The sequence below is a fragment of the Cololabis saira genome, chromosome 16 (assembly GCF_033807715.1).
Source record: "Cololabis saira isolate AMF1-May2022 chromosome 16, fColSai1.1, whole genome shotgun sequence".
Classification (NCBI taxonomy): domain Eukaryota; kingdom Metazoa; phylum Chordata; class Actinopteri; order Beloniformes; family Belonidae; genus Cololabis; species Cololabis saira.
The window spans coordinates 888156-907409 of NC_084602.1; the positions used below are offsets into that span (position 1 = coordinate 888156).

Here is a 19254-nt window from a genome sequence, read left to right on the forward strand (position 1 = left end):
GCTCTTTTCAGACGGTGTTTTTCCTGCCGTATCAGCAGGGCCGCTTCATTTCTTCACCGGCGTAGGCCAAAAAGCCGAGCCTGATCCCTTTTGGTGAGTTTGTGAGATATTAGTCATAACTTCAGATCAGCGCCTAGAATATAAGAAAATAGTTTTTTTCTATCGCAGACGTGTGGGTTTAACTTTAGAGTTTTTCTCTCAGAGGTTTATAAGGGGATACATTTAGAGTTTTTTTTATCCTCCACTGCTCTTCCCTCCTTAAATATGCTGTCATGCTGGCCTAGCGAGGTTAAAGTGTTCCATTTGTACTCTGAAGTGGGAATATCCGAGTTCCCGGTCCGAGGTTTCAGCTGGAACAGCCCAACGTCAGAGGTCAAGCAGAAGTAACGGCTGCTGCCTGCAGGCATTGGCAGAGGAAAAACTCAGCTCATTTCAGAGTTTCCAACAGTTCCGCACACTCACCCACACTTATTTTTTTGTCTTTATTCTTTATTATTTATATATTGCATTATTAGTTTGCCATCACTTTTGTGTAGTTGTAGTTTTTGTATGTTAATCTTGTGTTCATTATAACACATGAAATGTTAATAACTTCGGTGGAGGCTTCAAATAAGCTCATTGGGTTTTTTGCCTCTTCCTGCACCATATAGTATTCATATTTGATATATCCTGTATATTTTTAAAACTGTGCAAAACAATGAACTAACTAATTCCAAGTGGGGTTCGCTACTCTGTTTTTCTCTCATCCAGGGGTCCCTGGGCTAAACAAGGTTGAAGACCCCTGGTCTAGGAGGAAAGAGGTTCGACTCCGCCCGCTTCACTTCCACCCGGCGGGCGCTCCGCGAGTAGGTACCAAGCGGACGCAGTCTCTCTGGGTCAGGCAGGCCAGCTGACAGTCTTGCCTGCGCCCGGATCTCTCCTTCTCCCTCTTCCTCTCCTCTCCCTCGGCTCTTCAGGTTTTTATACAAGCTAATGGACGTTAACATTAGAGCTAGCCAGTTAGGTTAAAGAGCATATTGCAGGTTAGAATTTTTTCAAAAATGATACCTGACCTTATGTGAAAATGACTATGTGAGAAGTTAATGTAGGATTTAATATGTTTTACAAGACATAAGGGCACGTATTCAGAGGAAAAAGTGGCTGATTTTAGCCAAGCTCCTACAAACGCTTTTTTTTTTCGAACACCGCGTCATATGACGCAGCGGGAGGGAGACGTCTCCACAGCTGCCCCATCTGTCTGTGCAGACCCCGTACACACGTAGCCGGGTATCTGCTAAACCCAAGATATTTTCCTACGTTTGGACCTGTCATCCACATGAAAACGCAAATAAACGAATGTTTAAAAAACTCCAGGCAAAGTGAAGATTTTTGAAAACTCCGTTTATGTATATGCGTGTAGACAGAGACAGAGAGCAGTTTTGCATTTTCGAACGTCACATTATGCTCCAAAACAACAACAAATCTGCTCTGATTCTGACGTCTAACGTGCAACCCAGAACTACAGATGATCCACCATCTGTCCTCCAAGCTATTTATTAAATAAATGATCTCTGCTCTGGACAGCCGTTTACTGCGTTACACCGACGCAGAGCCTACGCCGTACCCTACGCCGTATCCTACGCCGTATCCTACGCCGTAGGGTACGCGGCGACGCGCAGCAGGGCTGCAGCCCTGCTGCGTCGATAACGCGGCAGCTCCGTGGGGTGACACGGGGGGACTCGAGCTCGTTAACCGAGAAGGAGACGCGGATCCCGGGGAAGCGGCGCAGCAGAGGCGGCCCGGAGGCCGCCAGACCAGATGATCTACAGGTTTGGAATGCTTATGAATGTGGTCGAAAACGCAGATCTTCGGTTCTGTGTGGAAGGTTTTTTTTTTTTTAACTGTAGTATATGCATATTTCAATGAAAATTCAGTTCCTACATTATTTTCCTACACATTGATTCACAGGGGTCTCCAACCTGCAATATGCTCTTTAAGTTACAAGATTGGTAAACGTTGTAACTGTTTCTTACCTTGCTCTATGCTGACTTTATTAATTCCAGCTTCACCGTCACCACCTTTTTTAAAATATTTGTGTAGAGAATCTCTGAGGCCTCTATTTTCTTCTTCTCTTCTTCTATTTTCTCTTCTTTTCTGAGCACCGGACTTGTGCTGACCGGACAGTTTGACCATTCTAATGGTTGAATTAAATGATAACATCAAATTTTGATCAGCGGCTAAACCATTTTGGTGTTGGGGGTTCGTTCAAATACTACATATTTTTTCCACAAATAGGCATATTTTGAAACATTTTGAAAAATGATTCCATAAGTTAATGAGAATATATATATATATATATATATATATATATATATATATATATATATATATATATATTTTTTTTTTTTTTTTTTTTTCAGTCCCCCCCCCCCTACCCTGGGCCCGGGACAACAGACCCGTTTGTCCCCCCCTATCGGCGGGCGTGGGTCAGGTCTCCGTGTTTCCTCCTGGGATCAGAAACCCGTCCCTCGGGAGGGAAATGCAGCTCCACTAGCGACAGAAGCAGAGCAGGGCGGAGTGGCAGCGGAGTGTTTGGATCTAAGAGTCCGGTGGACGGAGAGGATGAGGACATGAGGACATGAAGCTGCTTGTGTGGACCGCGTTGGTGTTCCTGCGGGGTCCCGCTGCGGGGGGAGCCGCTGCGGGGGGAGCCGGCGGCAGCGGTGAGTCCAGCCAACTCTTACAGCTGCTCCGCAAACAAGCTCCACTTTCTGAGAGCCACTCGAATCACTGAAACAGGTCACATTTCTGCTGAACTAAAGTGCAGAATTAACCGGTAGACTTGTTTACCGAACCATCCCCCCCTTCACGCGCCTGCAACATGGCTGAAAGCCGCTCTTGTGCGGAGTAAAGCCCGATTTATGGTTCTGCGTTAAACCTACGGCGTAGGGTGTGCGTCGCCGCGTACCCTTACGCCGTAGGCTCTGCGTTGGTGTAACGCGGAACCATAAATCAGCCTTAAGTTTAAAGTGCGCCGGCTGACGGGGGTTCTGGTCGGGGCTCCTGGGCAAAGTGCACCGTGGTGAGCAGCAGTCAAACTTCACCCTGGTGAGCTGCAGTCAAACTTCACCCTGGTGAGCAGCAGTCAAACTTCATATACATCAAAACACAACAATAAAAAACACTTTTCTGAACTTATCAATATGACTCTGTCCTTCACAGGATAAGTAAAATGGATCACTGCAAAAACTCTAAATCTTAACGAGAATATTTGTCTTATTTCTAGTTAAAATGCCTAATTTTAGTAAAAGAAATCTCATTACACTTAAAACAAGACTCATCACTGGAAAAAACAACAATTCTCACCTGTGGAACAAGATTTTTTTGCTTGTAATAAGAAGATAAATCTTGTTCCACTAGCAGATTTTCCTACTTATTTCAAGTGAAAATTGACTTGAAACAGGTGAAAATGGTCAAATAAGTTATTTTTCTGGTGTTATTTTTCTGGTGATGACTCTAAATGTTGAAATAGCAGTAAAACCACATTCATTGATGAAATGACATAAGGGATGGAAAGGGGGGATGGCAGTTTTACAGGGGGATGATTTGGACCATTTTTATTTCAGGGGGGATGCCATCCCCCCTCATCCCCCCTCATCCCCCCTCAACTCCAGTACTGTCTGTAGATGATATTCTGGTATGATAACCTTCCTGAGTGGCAGCTGGATCAGAGTTATCAGCTCATGAAGTTACCAGCCCCTTCAGGTTAATTGATGATTCTAAATTGGGTGTATTATACATTTCCTGAATCCTTATGGTCCTGTGAGTATTCCAGTTTTTGTATTTTGTGTCTCTAATGTTTCTAAAACTAAGCTGATTCTTTATCTCATTGTTATGTCCTTTATGTCGTGTATTTGCAGATAAAGAGCAGTTTGTGACATTAGTGGCTGTTATAGTTTCATAGGAGCCTAATGATGCTCTTCTAGTTTAAGGCTCACAATGACCGGTAACAATGATATAGTAGGGGAATATTATACATTTCCTGAATCCTTATGGTCCTGTGAGTATTCCAGTTTTTGTATTTTGTGTCTCTGTTGTTCCTAGTTGACACAGGGCTAAAAGATAGTATATCATTTAGGTGGAAATTGTGTAAAAATGGGTGTTTATAGTTTAAAGAGCTGCAGTGACCTCTATGTTGGTCAGAAAGATTCACATATTAGCTTCATTTAATGCTTAAAAGGTCCCCTTTAAAATGATACCAAAGACAATATAGTGAAACATTGACAGATATCCTGTACATGAGTCTAAACCAGAATATGCAGCAGCATCTAAAATGTAATTTTCTGAAGGGGGTGGTAACTTCATGAGCTGATAACTATTGTTTATTGTTTATTAAGATCCCCATTAGCTGTCACCCATGGTAACAGCTAGTCTTCCTGGGGTCTACACATAAAATACATATAAATGTAACATATAAAATTCGTACATTACTACGTGAATAGAGCTAAACTGAATGAGCTTGGACTATACTAAGCTATGATCCAGCTGCCAATCAGGGAGGTTATTATACCAGAATATCATCTACAGACATGGATCTTTTCAAAAATTATAAGTAAGTTTGGTCACCTTGAGTGGTTTGATATCTGGTGTGGCCCGTGGACTAGGCTGTCCGTCCTGCGTGTTTGTGCTAAGTGATTGGGGGGTTAAATGTAATCCAGTTTTATAAAAACAACAGCAACATGTTTGTAATCTCTAACACTTTATTCATGAAGCTCTTAAAACAACCGCAGCTGAAATACATGGCTGAATACTAAGAACTATAAGAAAAAAATAAAACACCAGACATGTATAAAAACTAGTGCTGTCAGGCGATTAAAAAAATTAGTCTAATTAATTACCGGATTTATAATTATTTAATCGCATTTTAATATTATATCTGCTAAAGGTCCCCAAATAAAGAATTAAAATTCTAGGACATTGTAAAATTGCAGTGCATGACTGATCAATTGAATACACTAAGAAGAGAAGATTTGAAATCCACATTTTTATTGGTTTGTGTTTTATAAATGAAATTCAAAAGAAAAAGCTCAAGCACATCAGCAAACCAATTAGGCCAGGTGTATTATTCAAAAATGCAATGCAAATACAGTTAAATAAAATAAGGCTGAGTCTCAAATAGGCACTTAAGCGGAGTCTCAATTCAAAATTAAAACTAAACCTTTTTACAAAATGTACAAATCACCGCATTCTTGTTGATAGTCCTGTTTATTTCTTTTTATACATAAACTTGCCATTCAAAGGCCCTAACAAAGATTTGCTGAGTCTCCTTTGAGTCGTCCAGGTCTGTCACTGCTTTGTTAGTTTGACCAGCAGCAGGAGGGAAGTGACCTGTCACTGCCAAGTGGCCTTCATTTTCATAATGCCTTAATTAGCAGTGTGATTAATTAATCTAATTAACTGACAGCCCTAATAAAAACATGACATAAGAACAATTTAAATTCAACATTGATAAGACCGTCTTATCTTAAGCTTCTGCGAGGCGTTCCCAGGCCAGCCGAGAGACATAGTCCCTCCAGCGTGTCCTGGGTCTTCCCCGGGGTCCCCTCCCAATGGGACATGCCTGGAACACCTCCGTAGGGAGGAGGGACATGCCTGGAACACCTCCCTGGGGAGGAGGGACATGCCTGGAACACCTCTCCAGGGAGGGGTCCAGGAGGTGTCCAGGAGGCATCCTCACCAGATTATCCAGATGCCAGAGTCATCTCATGCAGCTTGTATTCTCGTACTTTCGGTCCCAGCCCACCGCTCGTGACAACAGGTGAGGGTAGGAATGTAGACCAGCTTGTAAACCGAGAACTTCGCCTCTCATCTCAACTTCTTCTTTACCACGACAGACTGATGCAGAGTCTGCATCACAGCGGACGCCTCACCGATCCACCTGTGGATCTCCTGCTCCATTCTTCCCTCAATAATCAAGAAGACCCTGAGATACTTGATCTCCTCTACTTGGGGCAGGATCTGATCCCCGACCCGGAGAGGGCACTCCGCATTTTTCTAACTGAGGACCATGGTTTCGGATTTAGATGTTCTGATTCTCATTCCAGCTGCATCAAATCCTGCTGCGAAACGCTCCAGCGAGAGTTGAAAGTCTTGGCCTGATGAAGCCAACAGAACCATATCATGTGTAAAAAGGAGAGACCCGATTCTGAGGTCATCAAACCAAACCCCCTCCGCTCCTCGGCTGCACCTAGAAAATCTGTCCATGGAAGTGATGAACAGGATCTGGGACAAAGTGCAGCCTTGGTGGAGCCCAACCTCCCACCAGAAATAAGTCTGACTTGCAGCCGACAATGTGGACAAAGCTCTGACACCAGATCTAGAGGGACCGGACAGCCCATATAAGGGGTTACAGCACCCCATACTCCCCGGACCCCCCCCCCCACAGGAGTCCCTGACGGACACGGTCGAATGTCTGCTCCAAGTCCACAAGCACATGTGGACTGGTTGGGCAAACTCCCATGACCCCTTGACGAACCGTCCTGTCCATGACCCCTGAATAGATCTTACCAGGGTGGCTAAGGAGTGTGTTCCCTCCGTAGTTGGGGCACACAACCAACACCCCAGTCTGCACATCAAGAGGCACCGTTCCCTATGTCCATGTGATGTTGCACAAGCGCGTCAACCAAGATGCCCCACACCATCCAGAACCTTAAGGAACTCAGGGCAGATCTCATCCAGCTCTTGTGCCCTGCCACCCAGGAGCTTCTTAACCACGGTGGTGACCTCAGCGTCAGAGATAGTAGTTTGAAAGCTCTGCTTCCTCTTGGGAAGGCACGTCGTGGGATTTAGGAGCTTCTCAAAGTATTTTCTCTCCCAACTCACAATGTCCAAAGTTGAGGTCAGTAGTGCACCACCTCCACCATACACAGTGTTTGAGGTGCACCGCTTCCCTCTCCTGAGCCGCCGGATGGTGGAGCACAAGGTGTTTGAAGCTGCCAGAAGGTGTTCTCCATGGCCTCTCCGAACTCCTCACACTTCTGTGTTTTTGCCTCGGCAACCACCAAAGCAGTGTTCTGCTTGGCCTGCTGGTATTTATTCGCTGCCTCTGGAGTCCCACACGCCAATAAGGCCCTATAAGACCCCTTCTTCAGCTTGACAGCATCCCTAACCACTGATGTCCACCGGTGTGTTTGGGGCTAACCGCCACAGCAGGCGCCAACAACCTTACGGCCACAGCTCCCATCAGCTGCCTCAACGGTGGAGGCATGGAACATGGTCCAATCAGACTGGATGTCCCCCACCTCTCCCGGCATGGGACTGAAGCTCTGTTGGAGACGGAAGTTGAAGTTCTCTCTGACAGGAGTTTGGACCTGCCAGATCTTACTGCCCCCTCGACGGGAGAGTGAGGTGTCGACGGGAGAGTGAAGTGTCGACGGGAGAGTGAGATGTCGACGGGAGAGTGAGGTGTCGACGGGAGAGTGAAGTATCGACGGGAGAGTGAAGTATCGACGGGAGAGTGAGATGTCGACGGGAGAGCGAGGTGTCGACGGGAGAGCGAGGTGTCGACGGGAGAGCGAGGTGTCGACGGGAGAGCGAGGTGTCGACGGGAGAGTTGAGATGTCGACGGGAGAGTTGAGATGTCGACGGGAGAGTTGAGATGTCGACGGGAGAGTTGAGATGTCGACGGGAGAGTTGAGATGTCGACGGGAGAGTTGAGATGTCGACGGGAGAGTTGAGTTGTCGACGGGAGAGTGAGTTGTCGACGGGAGAGTTGAGTTGTCGACGGGAGAGTGGGTTGTCGACGGGAGAGTGGGATGTCGACGGGAGAGTGGGATGTCGACGGGAGAGTGGGATGTCGACGGGAGAGTGGGATGTCGACGGGAGAGTGGGATGTCGACGGGAGAGTGGGATGTCGACGGGAGAGTGGGATGTCGACGGGAGAGTGGGATGTCGACGGGAGAGTGGGATGTCGACGGGAGAGTGAGATGTCGACGGGAGAGTTGAGATGTGTAGATCTAAACAGCAAAAACATCTACACCACAAAGTGAATCTCTGAATCTGTAACTGTTGATGCCAAGTTGCTGTAAACTGTTGTTGGAGCTGTTTGTGAAGTGTTGACTCCTCCTCCTGCAGGTGTGGTGTTCACCAAACACCCGTCCAATCAGACGGTGTCTCAGGGGAACGAGGTGAGGCTGGGCTGTGCTGTGGAGGGCGTTGCAGAGCCGGACATCACCTGGATGAAAGACGGAGAGAAGCTGTACAGCACTGACCAGGTGTTCCTCACGCTGGGAGAACAACACTGGGAGACGTCTCACAGGTGAGACGGTTCTCGCCGATCACCTCACCGATCAGGGGGTCCTTCCAAGGGTCCGTCGGTAGTCAGGCCTGGCTCTGTGGGCTGGTCTGGGTGAAAGCATGTTCAAAGCCTGGCTTTGAGAGTCCATGTGGTTTGGTTCTTCTGCGTTCTGCACATCGGTGCTGATGGTGTTCCTGCTCTGTTGAGGGCTAAACAGCAGCTCACCTGTAAATACAGGTGGTTTCTGTTGTCTCCTCTTGCAACACGTGACTTCCCATTCCTCCAAGGACGGATTCAAAGTTAAACTTCACAGCTTTACTTCCATGTTGGTTGCTGACTGTAATTCAGTTGTTTTTGCTGTTCCTGGTTCAGTGTATGATATTCTGGCCCGAAGCCAGAGGGTGTTTGGGTTAACGTTCTGATCTGTCGGGACTCACCCATCCAAATACCAGCAGTCACCTCGCCTCACCTCAGTCTAAATCCACATTAATCCTTTAATGTTGGCTGAAAGTGAAGAAGTGACCACCTCCACTTTTAAAACCAAACTTAAACCCTTCCTGTTTAGTAAAGCCTATAGTTGCTGTTAGTAAACCTATAGTTAGTGTTTAGTAAACCTCTAGTTAGTGTTAGTAAACCTATAGTTAGTGTTAGTAAACCTCTAGTTAGTGTTAGTAAACCTATAGTTAGTGTTAGTAAAGCCTATAGTTGCTGTTGGTAAACCTCTAGTTAGTGTTAGTAAACCTCTAGTTAGTGTTAGTAAACATCTGGTTAGTGTCAGTAAACCTCTAGTTAGTGTTAGTAAACCTCTAGTTAGTGTTAGTAAAGCCTATAGTTGCTGTTAGTAAACCTCTAGTTAGTGTTAGTAAACCTCTAGTTAGTGTTGGTAAACATCTGGTTAGTGTCAGTAAACCTCTAGTTAGTGTTAGTAAACCTCTGGTTAGTGTCAGTAAACCTCTAGTTAGTGTTAGTAAACCTCTGGTTAGTGTCAGTAAACCTCTAGTTAGTGTTAGTAAACCTCTAGTTAGTGTTAGTAAACCTCTAGTTAGTGTTAGTAAACCTCTAGTTAGTGTTATTAGCCGCTACCAGCCGCCGTCTCGTAATCTTATAATAAACACAGATCAACTGTCTGTATTGTTAAATACAGTTGTTAAATACAATTATAAAACGATTTAATAATTAATATATAACATGAATAACTAGGTATGTGTTATGGATTTCTTTTCTGAACCCAAGTGCCCGACACCAGACTAGGGCTGCACGATTAATCGTTAAAAAATCGCGATCTCGATTCATGCTTGAACGCAATCTCATTTCCAAATGACGACGATTAAAAAAAGAAAAATTTTTCTTTTTTTTTTTTTTTTTTTTTTTTAAAGATGGCTGCATAAAAAATGTTCTAGGTTGTTGTAGTCCTCTCATGGTCAACTATCATGTTGTCATGTTTGTTATATTTTGTTAATGATTGTGGATTACATTTGGAGAAACATCTACCTTTCTCATCACCTGACACATATTGCACATAAATATTGTTAAAATTGTTATTGTTAAAATTATTTAAAGACAAGAGAGATGTTTATTGTTTTTATGTTCAATGTCAGCTGTTACAGCAAAAAGCAGCCAGAGGAATAATTTGTTGCCTCAGAACTACAGGATCTGTTACAAGTCCCCTTTCTGAAAGGTGTTCAACTCAGGGAGGAACAAATATTGTTAAATTGTTATTATTGTTTAAATTATTTAAAGACAAGACAGATGTTTATTGTTTTTATGTTCAATGTCAGCTGTTACAAAGTTGATGCCAGTCTTTTATCAGGCACCATCATATTTTTTGTAACGTTTACCTTTTGTATCGGCAGCTTCTTAATAGCAGCAAAAGGCAATGGGGGGTTCATCCCAGCCAGAGGAATAATTTGTTGCCTCAGAACTACAGGATCTGTTACAAGTCCCCTTTCTGAAAGGGTGTTCAACTCAGGGAGGAACAAATATTGTTCAAAATTGTTATTATTGTTAGTTATTCAAAGGTTATTCAAAGGTTTGTGTAAAGAAGACAAGAGATGTTTATTGTTATTATATTTTTGTTCAGCTGTTGCAAAGTTAAAGTAATAAGTGCAATAAATTTTATATTGGAAAAAAATCGTGAGAGAATCGTGATCTCAATTCTAAGCAAAAAAATTGTGATTCTCATTTTGTCCAGAATCGTGCAGCCCTACACCAGACAGTGTTGAACTTTGGCCAAAAACACGGCGTAGTTTAATTTGTAAAACACAAAAAACTTCCACAGGGAATCCACAGAGAGATGTACAAAAAAACTCCTTAGCTACTCACAGGGAACTCCAAAATCATTTTATCAGAAGGAACCTGTCTCACCAAGCTGCTAAACTATACATGCATGCTATGATTCTTTATTATTTATCAAACTGCATCACATCATGGTCACAGGCTTCCACAACCACTATGAAACCTAGAGTCTCTATATACAAGCAAGCAATAAAAATCATGGACCAAACACCAATGAAATGGCATTACTGCCGAATCTTAAGGAAACACAACCTCTTCACTTTTGACATTTTTTTTCAGTATTATTATTATTATTATTATTATTATTATTATTATTATTATTATTCAGTATTATTTCAGTAATGTTTCTTTAAATGTTTAAATAATCATGTGTCAACACTGTTCTCTGACGTGGCCGTTAGGTGCCACAGCTCTCGCAGAGCGACCCCACGAGCATCCACTAGTGGTGACTGTCTCATCCCAGCTAGTTAGTTAGTTAGTTAGTTAGTTAGTTAGTTACAGCTCTCACAGAGCGACCACATGAGCATCCACTAGTGGTGACTGTCTCATCCCAGCTAGTTAGTTAATTAGTTAGTTAGTTACAGCTCTCACAGAGCGACCACATGAGCATCCACTAGTGGTGACTGTCTCATCCCACAATGCAACACTTCTTTCTGCCAGTCTGCTCTCTCTGTAAAGGGAGAAAAACTTTGGAACTCTCTACCCACTGAGTTAAAATTAGAGACCAATACAAAAGCTTTTAACAAAGGACTCAAACAGTGGTTCAAATCTAGTCAGCAGTGTACACATGAATAGTTCTTAAACTTGTTGACTGCTTGCTTGTTGTCTTTTTATGTTTCTAATTGAAAATTGTTTGTATTTCTTTGATTTCCTTTCCAATCGTTTTGTTGTGTTTTTTTTATTTATTTTTTTAATTTATTTTATTATTTAAATTTTTTTTCCCACTCTTGTTATCTTAATATATTATTGCTCTATTCTTTTCAAAAGCTGCCTATGGACAAGTGTTGCGAAGTAGCACTTGTGCTAAAACACTTAAACAATGCATCTGGTTTGTCCAATGTAATTTCTATGTCCATATCAAATAAACATAAAATAAAAAAAATAAAAAAATAAGGCACAGAGCAACAAGCAAACAAATAAGACGAACTGGCCTGGAGTTGCTGGCGCCGCTCTGAGCTGCAGCTGTGGCTCAGAACACGAGCTTCCCCCGGCTCTTCTGGCTGCTGCGCCAACTCCGAGCTCCCAGCGCTACCGGGTCGCAGAGGAAAGACCAGTCGGCCAAGCCATAACAGTATGTTCCCATACTTTGTTGGCCAATCCCGATGTTTTGAAAGTGATGTGATCGGGCCCGATCGATCGGGTGGCCGATTGGGACAACTCTAATCACGATCTGATTCCTCCGCTGCAGAAATAAAGACAACTTGTGCCAACGGGGTATCGAGGTGCAAACGTGAGAAATAAAGAGCAAAGTTGCTGTAACTCGGGGTGTTGCATCTGCAGGAGAGAGACTGGTCTGGATCCCGGTCCAGGTCCAGGTCCTGGTCTTGGTCCAGGTCCTGGGAGGAGAGACCGGTCCAGGTCCCGGTCCATCACTGGAGAAACACTTTCTGGACCTGCAGCAGACTAATATCAGACTCTGAAAGTTGCCTAAACATTCAATAACAACTTTATTCATTCATTACTGAGTCACATCAGTTCGTACCAACCAACCTTTCAGAGACATCTTAGTTTTATTTTAAAAGACAACTTTACAGAACCGGGTTTTTGCTGGAAAATGTATTTTAATGTTTTTCTGTCCAGACACAGTTATGGGATGTTTTAGGATCTGGCTTTAATCTCCAGTAGTCGTCCCATACGGTCGTCATGGAGACAGAGATGTCTGACCTGTAGCAGCTCCAGAAAGATCATGTTGGTCTGAACCGGAGCAGCTGGTCCAGTTCAGGACAGAGATCCAGAAGATCCTCTTGGTACCTGAACCAGTTGATGGTCCAGTCTTAGTCCTGGACCAGCAGGTCCAGACTAAACCAGCTGATGGTCCAGTCTTAGTCCTGGACCAGCAGATCCAGACTAAACCAGCTGATGGTCCAGTCTTAGTCCTGGACCAGCAGGTCCAGACTAAACCAGCTGATGGTCCAGTCTCAGTCCTGGACCAGCAGATCTAGACTAAACCAGCTGATGGTCCAGTCTTAGTCCTGGACCAGCAGGTCCAGACTAAACCAGCTGATGGTCCAGTCTTAGTCCTGGACCAGCAGGTCGGTGTGATCTGATCATCAGCAGGTTCCTCTAACGGAGCCAAAGCTCCATCAGGATTTGCTGGTTCCATCATTGAGCTCCTTTAGTTGTTTGTTCAGATCATGTGGTTGATTGTGAGATTGTTGCAGCTCCACTCTTGTGTAACTTATCTGGTGATGTGGGGACTGTCGTGTCCTTCATGTGGTCGTGAACTTATTGTTGACTTCACGTTTCCTCATATTCTGCACTTCACTGCATCACCAGTGAGAGTCGCCAACGGACAAAACCTCAGAAAAGTGCGTACGCCAGTCTTGGTGTGTGAGTGAAAGACCGCAACTTTCTACATTCAAATCAATTTTTTTTTTTTTTTTTTTTTTTTTTTTTTTTTTTTTTTTTATTAACAAACAGTGCAAACGATGACAAAAGACAGCATCAGTATGTGTGTGTGTATGTGTGTGTGTGCATGCGTGCCGTGTTTGAGTGTAAATAAGGTGATGAAAATAGGTACATAAATTGAGAATATTGATTCGAAAGTGAACGAATAAACAATTTTCATATAGAGTGGTGTAGCATGATATCATATAAATATAGCAATATCCTAATATAACATAATTTGTATAAAATATTATAACATATAACCAAATTATATCACCATACTATTATATATTACAATATAATACTATAGTTTAACATGCCAAGAGATTTCATAACTTAAATATAATAATATGAAACAATATATCATGATAATGCCAGTAATAATTATTAGAGTTAGAGTTGGTCATTTATGTTTTGCAATGAGGGGTGAGGTCAGACCGGGGTGTCAGGGGAGCGAGCAGGAGGCCCCCACCAGACTTCAGTTGCCCGACCGGGAGCCCCAGCAGGAGGCAAGTAGGACGGCAGTGAAAGGAAACCCCCCCCTACTATATAAGTACATATATATTTATTTATTTTTTTTTTATTTATTTTTTTTTTTTTCTTCTCCCCCTTTTCTTTTTCTTTTTTTTTATTTTCCCCTATTCCCTTTCCCCCACTACCCCTCCTGATTAATTTTGTTAGTTCTGTTAGATGTCATTTAGAGTCAGGAGGGATCGCATCTTGGACCGCAACCCGACCCAGAGGAGGCTGCCGGCCCGTTGTGGATCGACCTCCTGTGCTTCACCTACTCTGGGCAACTCCCAGACCCAGAGGAGGGGGTCTGCCCGCTGAGGAGAGGCTTTCCAATTTTTCATTATTCATTTATTTTATTTAATTATTTATGTATTTAATTGTTCCCTCCCCCCCTTTTTTGAGAGTGAGAGAGATGGGGTTCTCCCATACCTGCCCCCTACCGCCAGCCAGGGCCCCGTCATGGCCCCACAGAGCCAGGCCTGGAGCCCCCGCCCACCTCTACCTTCAGCCAGTCAAGCCCGGCCCCGCCCCCCCGCCTTTACTCTAATTATGATATAATAACTTCATTATCATGATTATTGTTCAAATTAAAAAATAAATAAAATAAAATAATAATAAATCATAATAATAATAATAATAATAATAATAGTAATATACAAAAAAGAGAAACTTTGGTTGTGATGTTGGCTGATAATGTTGGCAATGAGAACAACAACAGTAGTAATAATAATTACAGTCATGATCTTAATCATAACCAATATATATATATTAATATTTTTACTCTTCAAGAGTGACAGCCACAGTTATTGTTATCATCACATTCATAGTCATGGTTGTAATAATAATGTAATAGTCATAACAATATAATAATGTAGTAATAATAATAATAATATATAATAGCTATAACAATATATTTAATATATGGTGATATAAAAGTGTAACAGTAGTAATATATGACAGGCATAATATGTAATAATACTATATATAATATATGATCTTATAGTAATATGATCATAAAAAATAATGATAACGTAAGAGTTGTAAGTGACAACATAATGGACAGAAAATAGGTATTTGTGAGGTATTTGTGAGGTATTTGTGAGAGGAATCAGCTCTGGATGTATTGTAGAAAGGGGGACCAAGTGTTTTCATAGGGTGAGATATTATTTTTCAAAATAGCAGTGAGTTTTTCTAGGTTTGAATGATCTGTTAGAAGATTAAGCCAGTGGGTTATGGATATCTTTGTTCTATCTTTCCAGTTCAATAGTATGGTTTTCTTGGCTATAGTTAAAGATATTAACAGAAAACAACAAATCAATTTTTGTATATCTGAGCGTAGAAAGTGGCGTACGCAAATTTTTGTGCGCCACACGTTTTGTACATGTGGCCCCAGGTCCTGGTTCCAGTTGAGGTACAGTACCAAGCTGTCGACCCACCGGACCTGCTGAGCCCCATCCCTTTGCCAGGAGCATCACTCTGAAGGAGGACAGGGAGCAAAGGTCCGGTGAGCAGAGGTTCCCCACAAAGAGACTGTTTCAGCCATCTCTAACACCACTTCGCACGGCTTTGTCCACTGGACCCGATTGGTCAGGGGGCTGTCCAGGTCCGCAAAATATGCGACAAACATCAGGTAGTACTCTGCCAGCCCTAAGAACAGTAAGACCTCTGCGTTGCTGCAGACTTGTCTACCTGTGGCTGCACCTTCCCGCAGCCCCACTGGTAACCCAGATACCCAAGCTCCCCTTGTGCAACTGCAAACTGCTTTGGGTTGGGAGTGAGCCCAGCCGGCCTCAGGGATTCCAGCAGCGCAGCCACCCACCGCAAACCATCTGCCCAGGTGTTGTTATGGGTGGTGATGTCTTCCAGGTCCGCAACAGCATATTCAGTACCTTGCGGAGAAGGCCGTCTCTCCTTTGTTCCCATAGTCAAAGGCAGTCTGTCTGTCAAATTAAGTGTCGTGAGAAAACAAGCCCATTGAGCCGGTCCAGGAGTTCTCTGACCCAGGACGTGGCATAGGCATCAAAACGTGAAACCTTGTTCACCTTTCGGTAATCCACAATCTTGGTCACATGAACGATGGGGCCTCACCAAGCACTGTGAGGTTCTCCTATTATTCCCAACCCCCAACTTTTTTAGGTTAGGGGTTAGGGCTTAGGGTTGGGGTTGGGGTTAGGGTTTAGGGCAGAGGTGGGCAATCCTGGTCCTCGAGGGCCGGTGTCCCTGCAGGTTTTAGATGTTTCCCTGCTTCATTGCACCATGATAAAGTGACTGTGTCATTAACAGAATTGTGCAGCCCTGGATGACAAGCTGATGACGATGATTAATTAGAATCAGGTGTGTTAAAGCAGTGAAACATCTAAAACGTGCAGGACACCGGCTCTCGAGGACCAGGATTGCCCACCCCTGGTTTAGGGCTTGGGGTTGGGGTTAGGGTTGGGGTTAGGGGTTAGGGTTGAGGGCTGGGGTTAGGATTGGGGTTAGGGTTGAGGGTTAGGGGTTAGGGTTTAGGGTTGGGGTTAGGATTGGGGTTAGGGTTGAGGGTTGAGGGTTAGGGTTGGGGTTGGGGTTGGGGTTGGGGTTAGGGTTGAGGGTTAGGGTTGGGGTTGGGGTTGGGGTTGGGGTTAGGGTTGAGGGTTAGGGTTGGGGTTGGGGTTAGGGGGTTAGTCCTGGTTCCAGTTCTGTGAGTCCTGGTTCCAGTTCTGTGAGTCCTGGTTCCAGTTCTGCGAGTCCTGGTTTCAGTTCTGCTAGTCGTGTCTTTGAGGACAACTGAGTTCTTAGCAGAACGTCCTAAAAGGAGAGTAATCACATGTCAGTCAAAACAGCACTAAGTACTGATAACGGTTTTAACATGGAGGTGATTGCATCTGGACCCTAGTGGTCGGTGGAGGAAGCGCCGGTCCCGGTCCAGACCCCAGCGGTCGGTACAGGAAGCCTGGGTCCGGGTCCAGTAGAGGAGTTGCTGGTCGCGGTCAGCTTTAGCTTCACCCTGGATGGTGGTGGCGCTTGGCTGCAAAATGGACCCAGTGTTTGACTCAGGACTTGACTCAGGACGTGTCTGGTTCTGTTGCTGGCTCATGTTGGCTTGTTGGACCGGTATTGTTGTAGAAGAAGGGCTGGTTAATCCAGAACTATGTCTGGGTTCTGAGCGTATCTGTTGTGGTTCCAGCGTGAAGTCGGTCCACCAGCAGGATGCAGGCGAGTACTGGTGTGAGGTGGAGTTCCACGGCCTGACGTTCTCCTCGGAGCGGGCTTGGATCACGGTGGAAGGTGAGTCCATGTCCTGCATTGGTCCTCTGTCCTCGGCATCAGGTTCTTTTAACACCTCCTCTGTCCTGCAGGGGTCCCCCACTTCATCCAGGAGCCCCAGGACGTGGCCACGTTCCCCAGCACCCCCTTCAACCTTTCCTGCGGTGCCGTTGGACCTCCTGAGCCCGTAGAGGTGCTGTGGTGGCTGGGAGGGGTCCAGGAAGCAGAATCCCAGCCCTCCCCCTCCGTCCTCCACGTCCCAGGTCCGTTGGCTTCTTTAGTGATGATGCTCAAAAGCTGGAGATGCTTTGGTCTTCTCTTCCAGCCGTCCTCTCGATCTGTTCAGCTGGACTATCGGCTCCGCCCACAAGTTTCCAGGCTGTTTTGAGGCCGTTTCCTGATTTCCAGGTCAGAGGGAGAAACTGCTCCCTCGGAGCTCGGTTTGTGTTCTGGTCCTGGTCCTGCAGAGAAGACCGGGTTCTGTCGGCAGTGTTTCTCCATCACTCTCTTTTTCTCTCTCTCTCTCTAAAGCCCCAGAAATACTTGCTGTTGATGCTTGCGTTCACGTCCGTTCGCGTGCACCACCAACTGCAACATCACTCGCGTAGTACGCGAGGAGAGCACGTCGTACCGGCGGTGACCGATAGGGGGCAGTAAGTAGAGCAACAGTTGGAAAAGTGATTAAATATTTAGTAGCAGCGGTAGTAGCAGTAGCAGATTAGAACAACAAACAAGTTTACATGACAACATTGGATGAAGAGGAGATTATAACATTGATTTGGTTGTGATCTCGGCAAAGGAAACGGCGCCAGCAACCTCGGCGTCGTCACTTGTGGTCAGCTGGTATCAGACCAGGACCAGCTGGTATCAGGACCAGCTGGTATCTGACCAGGACCAGCTGGTATCAGGACCAGCTGGTATCTGACCAGGACCAGCTGGTATCAGACCGGGACCAGCTGGTATCAGGACCAGCTGGTATCAGGACCAGCTGGTATCAGGACCAGCTGGTATCAGGACCAGCTGGTATCAGGACCAGCTGGTCCTGATACCAGCTGGTATCAGGACCAGCTGGTATCAGGACCAGCTGGTATCAGGACCAGCTGGTATCAGGACCAGCTGGTATCAGGACCAGCTGGTCCTGATACCAGCTGGTATCAGGACCAGCTGGTATCAGGACCAGCTGGTCCTGATACCAGCTGGTATCAGGACCAGCTGGTATCAGACCAGGACCAGCTGGTATCAGACCAGGACCAGCTGGTATCAGACCAGGACCAGCTGGTATCAGACCAGGACCAGCGCCACTCGCGGCCAGAGCGAGACCTGCAGGTCGCTACGCGTTCAGTGTCTTTTTGAGAACGTGCACGTCGACGCGTCAAATGAACGCAGGATACGCGTGGCGGCCATGATGCGTACGTGTTCTGAACTGCAAGTATATCTGGGGCTTTATACTCACTCACTCGCTCTCTTTCTCTGGCTCTCTCTTTCTCTCTCTCCGTCTGTCTCGCCTTCACTCCCTCTCTCTCTCTTTCACTCACTCTGTCTGTCTTTCATTCGCTCACTCACTCTCTCTTTCTTCTCTCTTTTGGACGCAGGCGTGCGCTGGATTTAATCCACAGCTCGGTCCTCGTGGGCACAGCTCAGTCACAGGTCACTAGGTCACAGCTTCAAAATAAGAGTCTGAAAAATACCGGAATTCAAGTCCCCACACATCTTCCAACCTGCAGCCAATCACCTTACAGTTCACATGTCATGTGATTCAGAGCATGTCTGAACTCAAACTGAGGGTGCTTTCACACCTGTGGCCCGTTTGTTTTGTTCTGATTCAGGGGCTAAATCGATACAGTTTGTTTTTTGTTTGTGGCGTTTGTGTTCACAAGGCAACCGTCTGTAGCGGTTCAAAGCTGTTAACAAATGCCATGAACCAACTGTTCTCTCATTGGTCAGAAATGAACGCGGAAGGAGTTTCCTCTTCCGTACCCCGGGAAAAACAACAATGGTTATAACCCCTTTCACATACGCCGGCTTTCCCATTCATTGTGTATGTGCTACCGCGGCGCAAGAGTGGACCACGTCCGAGCTCGGTGGTGCGCGAGAGGGCGCCTGCCGCGCCGCGCCTGCCTGCCCGAATTGAACATTTTTTATTTTCACTGTGCCGCGCTGTGACGACAGCTCGGCACGTCCAATAGGAGAGAAAGGAGAAGAGAGAGAAGGGAGAAGAGAGAGAAGGAAGAAGAGAGAGAAGGGAGAAGAGAGAAAGTTGTGTCCAATAGGAGAGAAGGGGGTGGAGGCTGCGCTGACTCTTCTCCTTGCGCTGCGGT

General features: G+C 45.2%; 1 protein-coding gene across 1 annotated transcript in view; it reads left to right on the forward strand.

The window, feature by feature from the left end:
* The first annotated feature begins 2472 nt into the window (after window positions 1-2472).
* Window positions 2473-19254, forward strand: part of tyro3 (TYRO3 protein tyrosine kinase) — a 63199-nt gene continuing 46417 nt past the window's right edge. Inside the window, 4 exon segments of the mRNA XM_061742944.1 lie at window positions 2473-2702; window positions 8113-8296; window positions 16857-16957; window positions 17029-17199. Of these exon segments, the coding sequence (XP_061598928.1) occupies window positions 2618-2702; window positions 8113-8296; window positions 16857-16957; window positions 17029-17199 (541 nt within the window). The 5' untranslated portion in view covers window positions 2473-2617.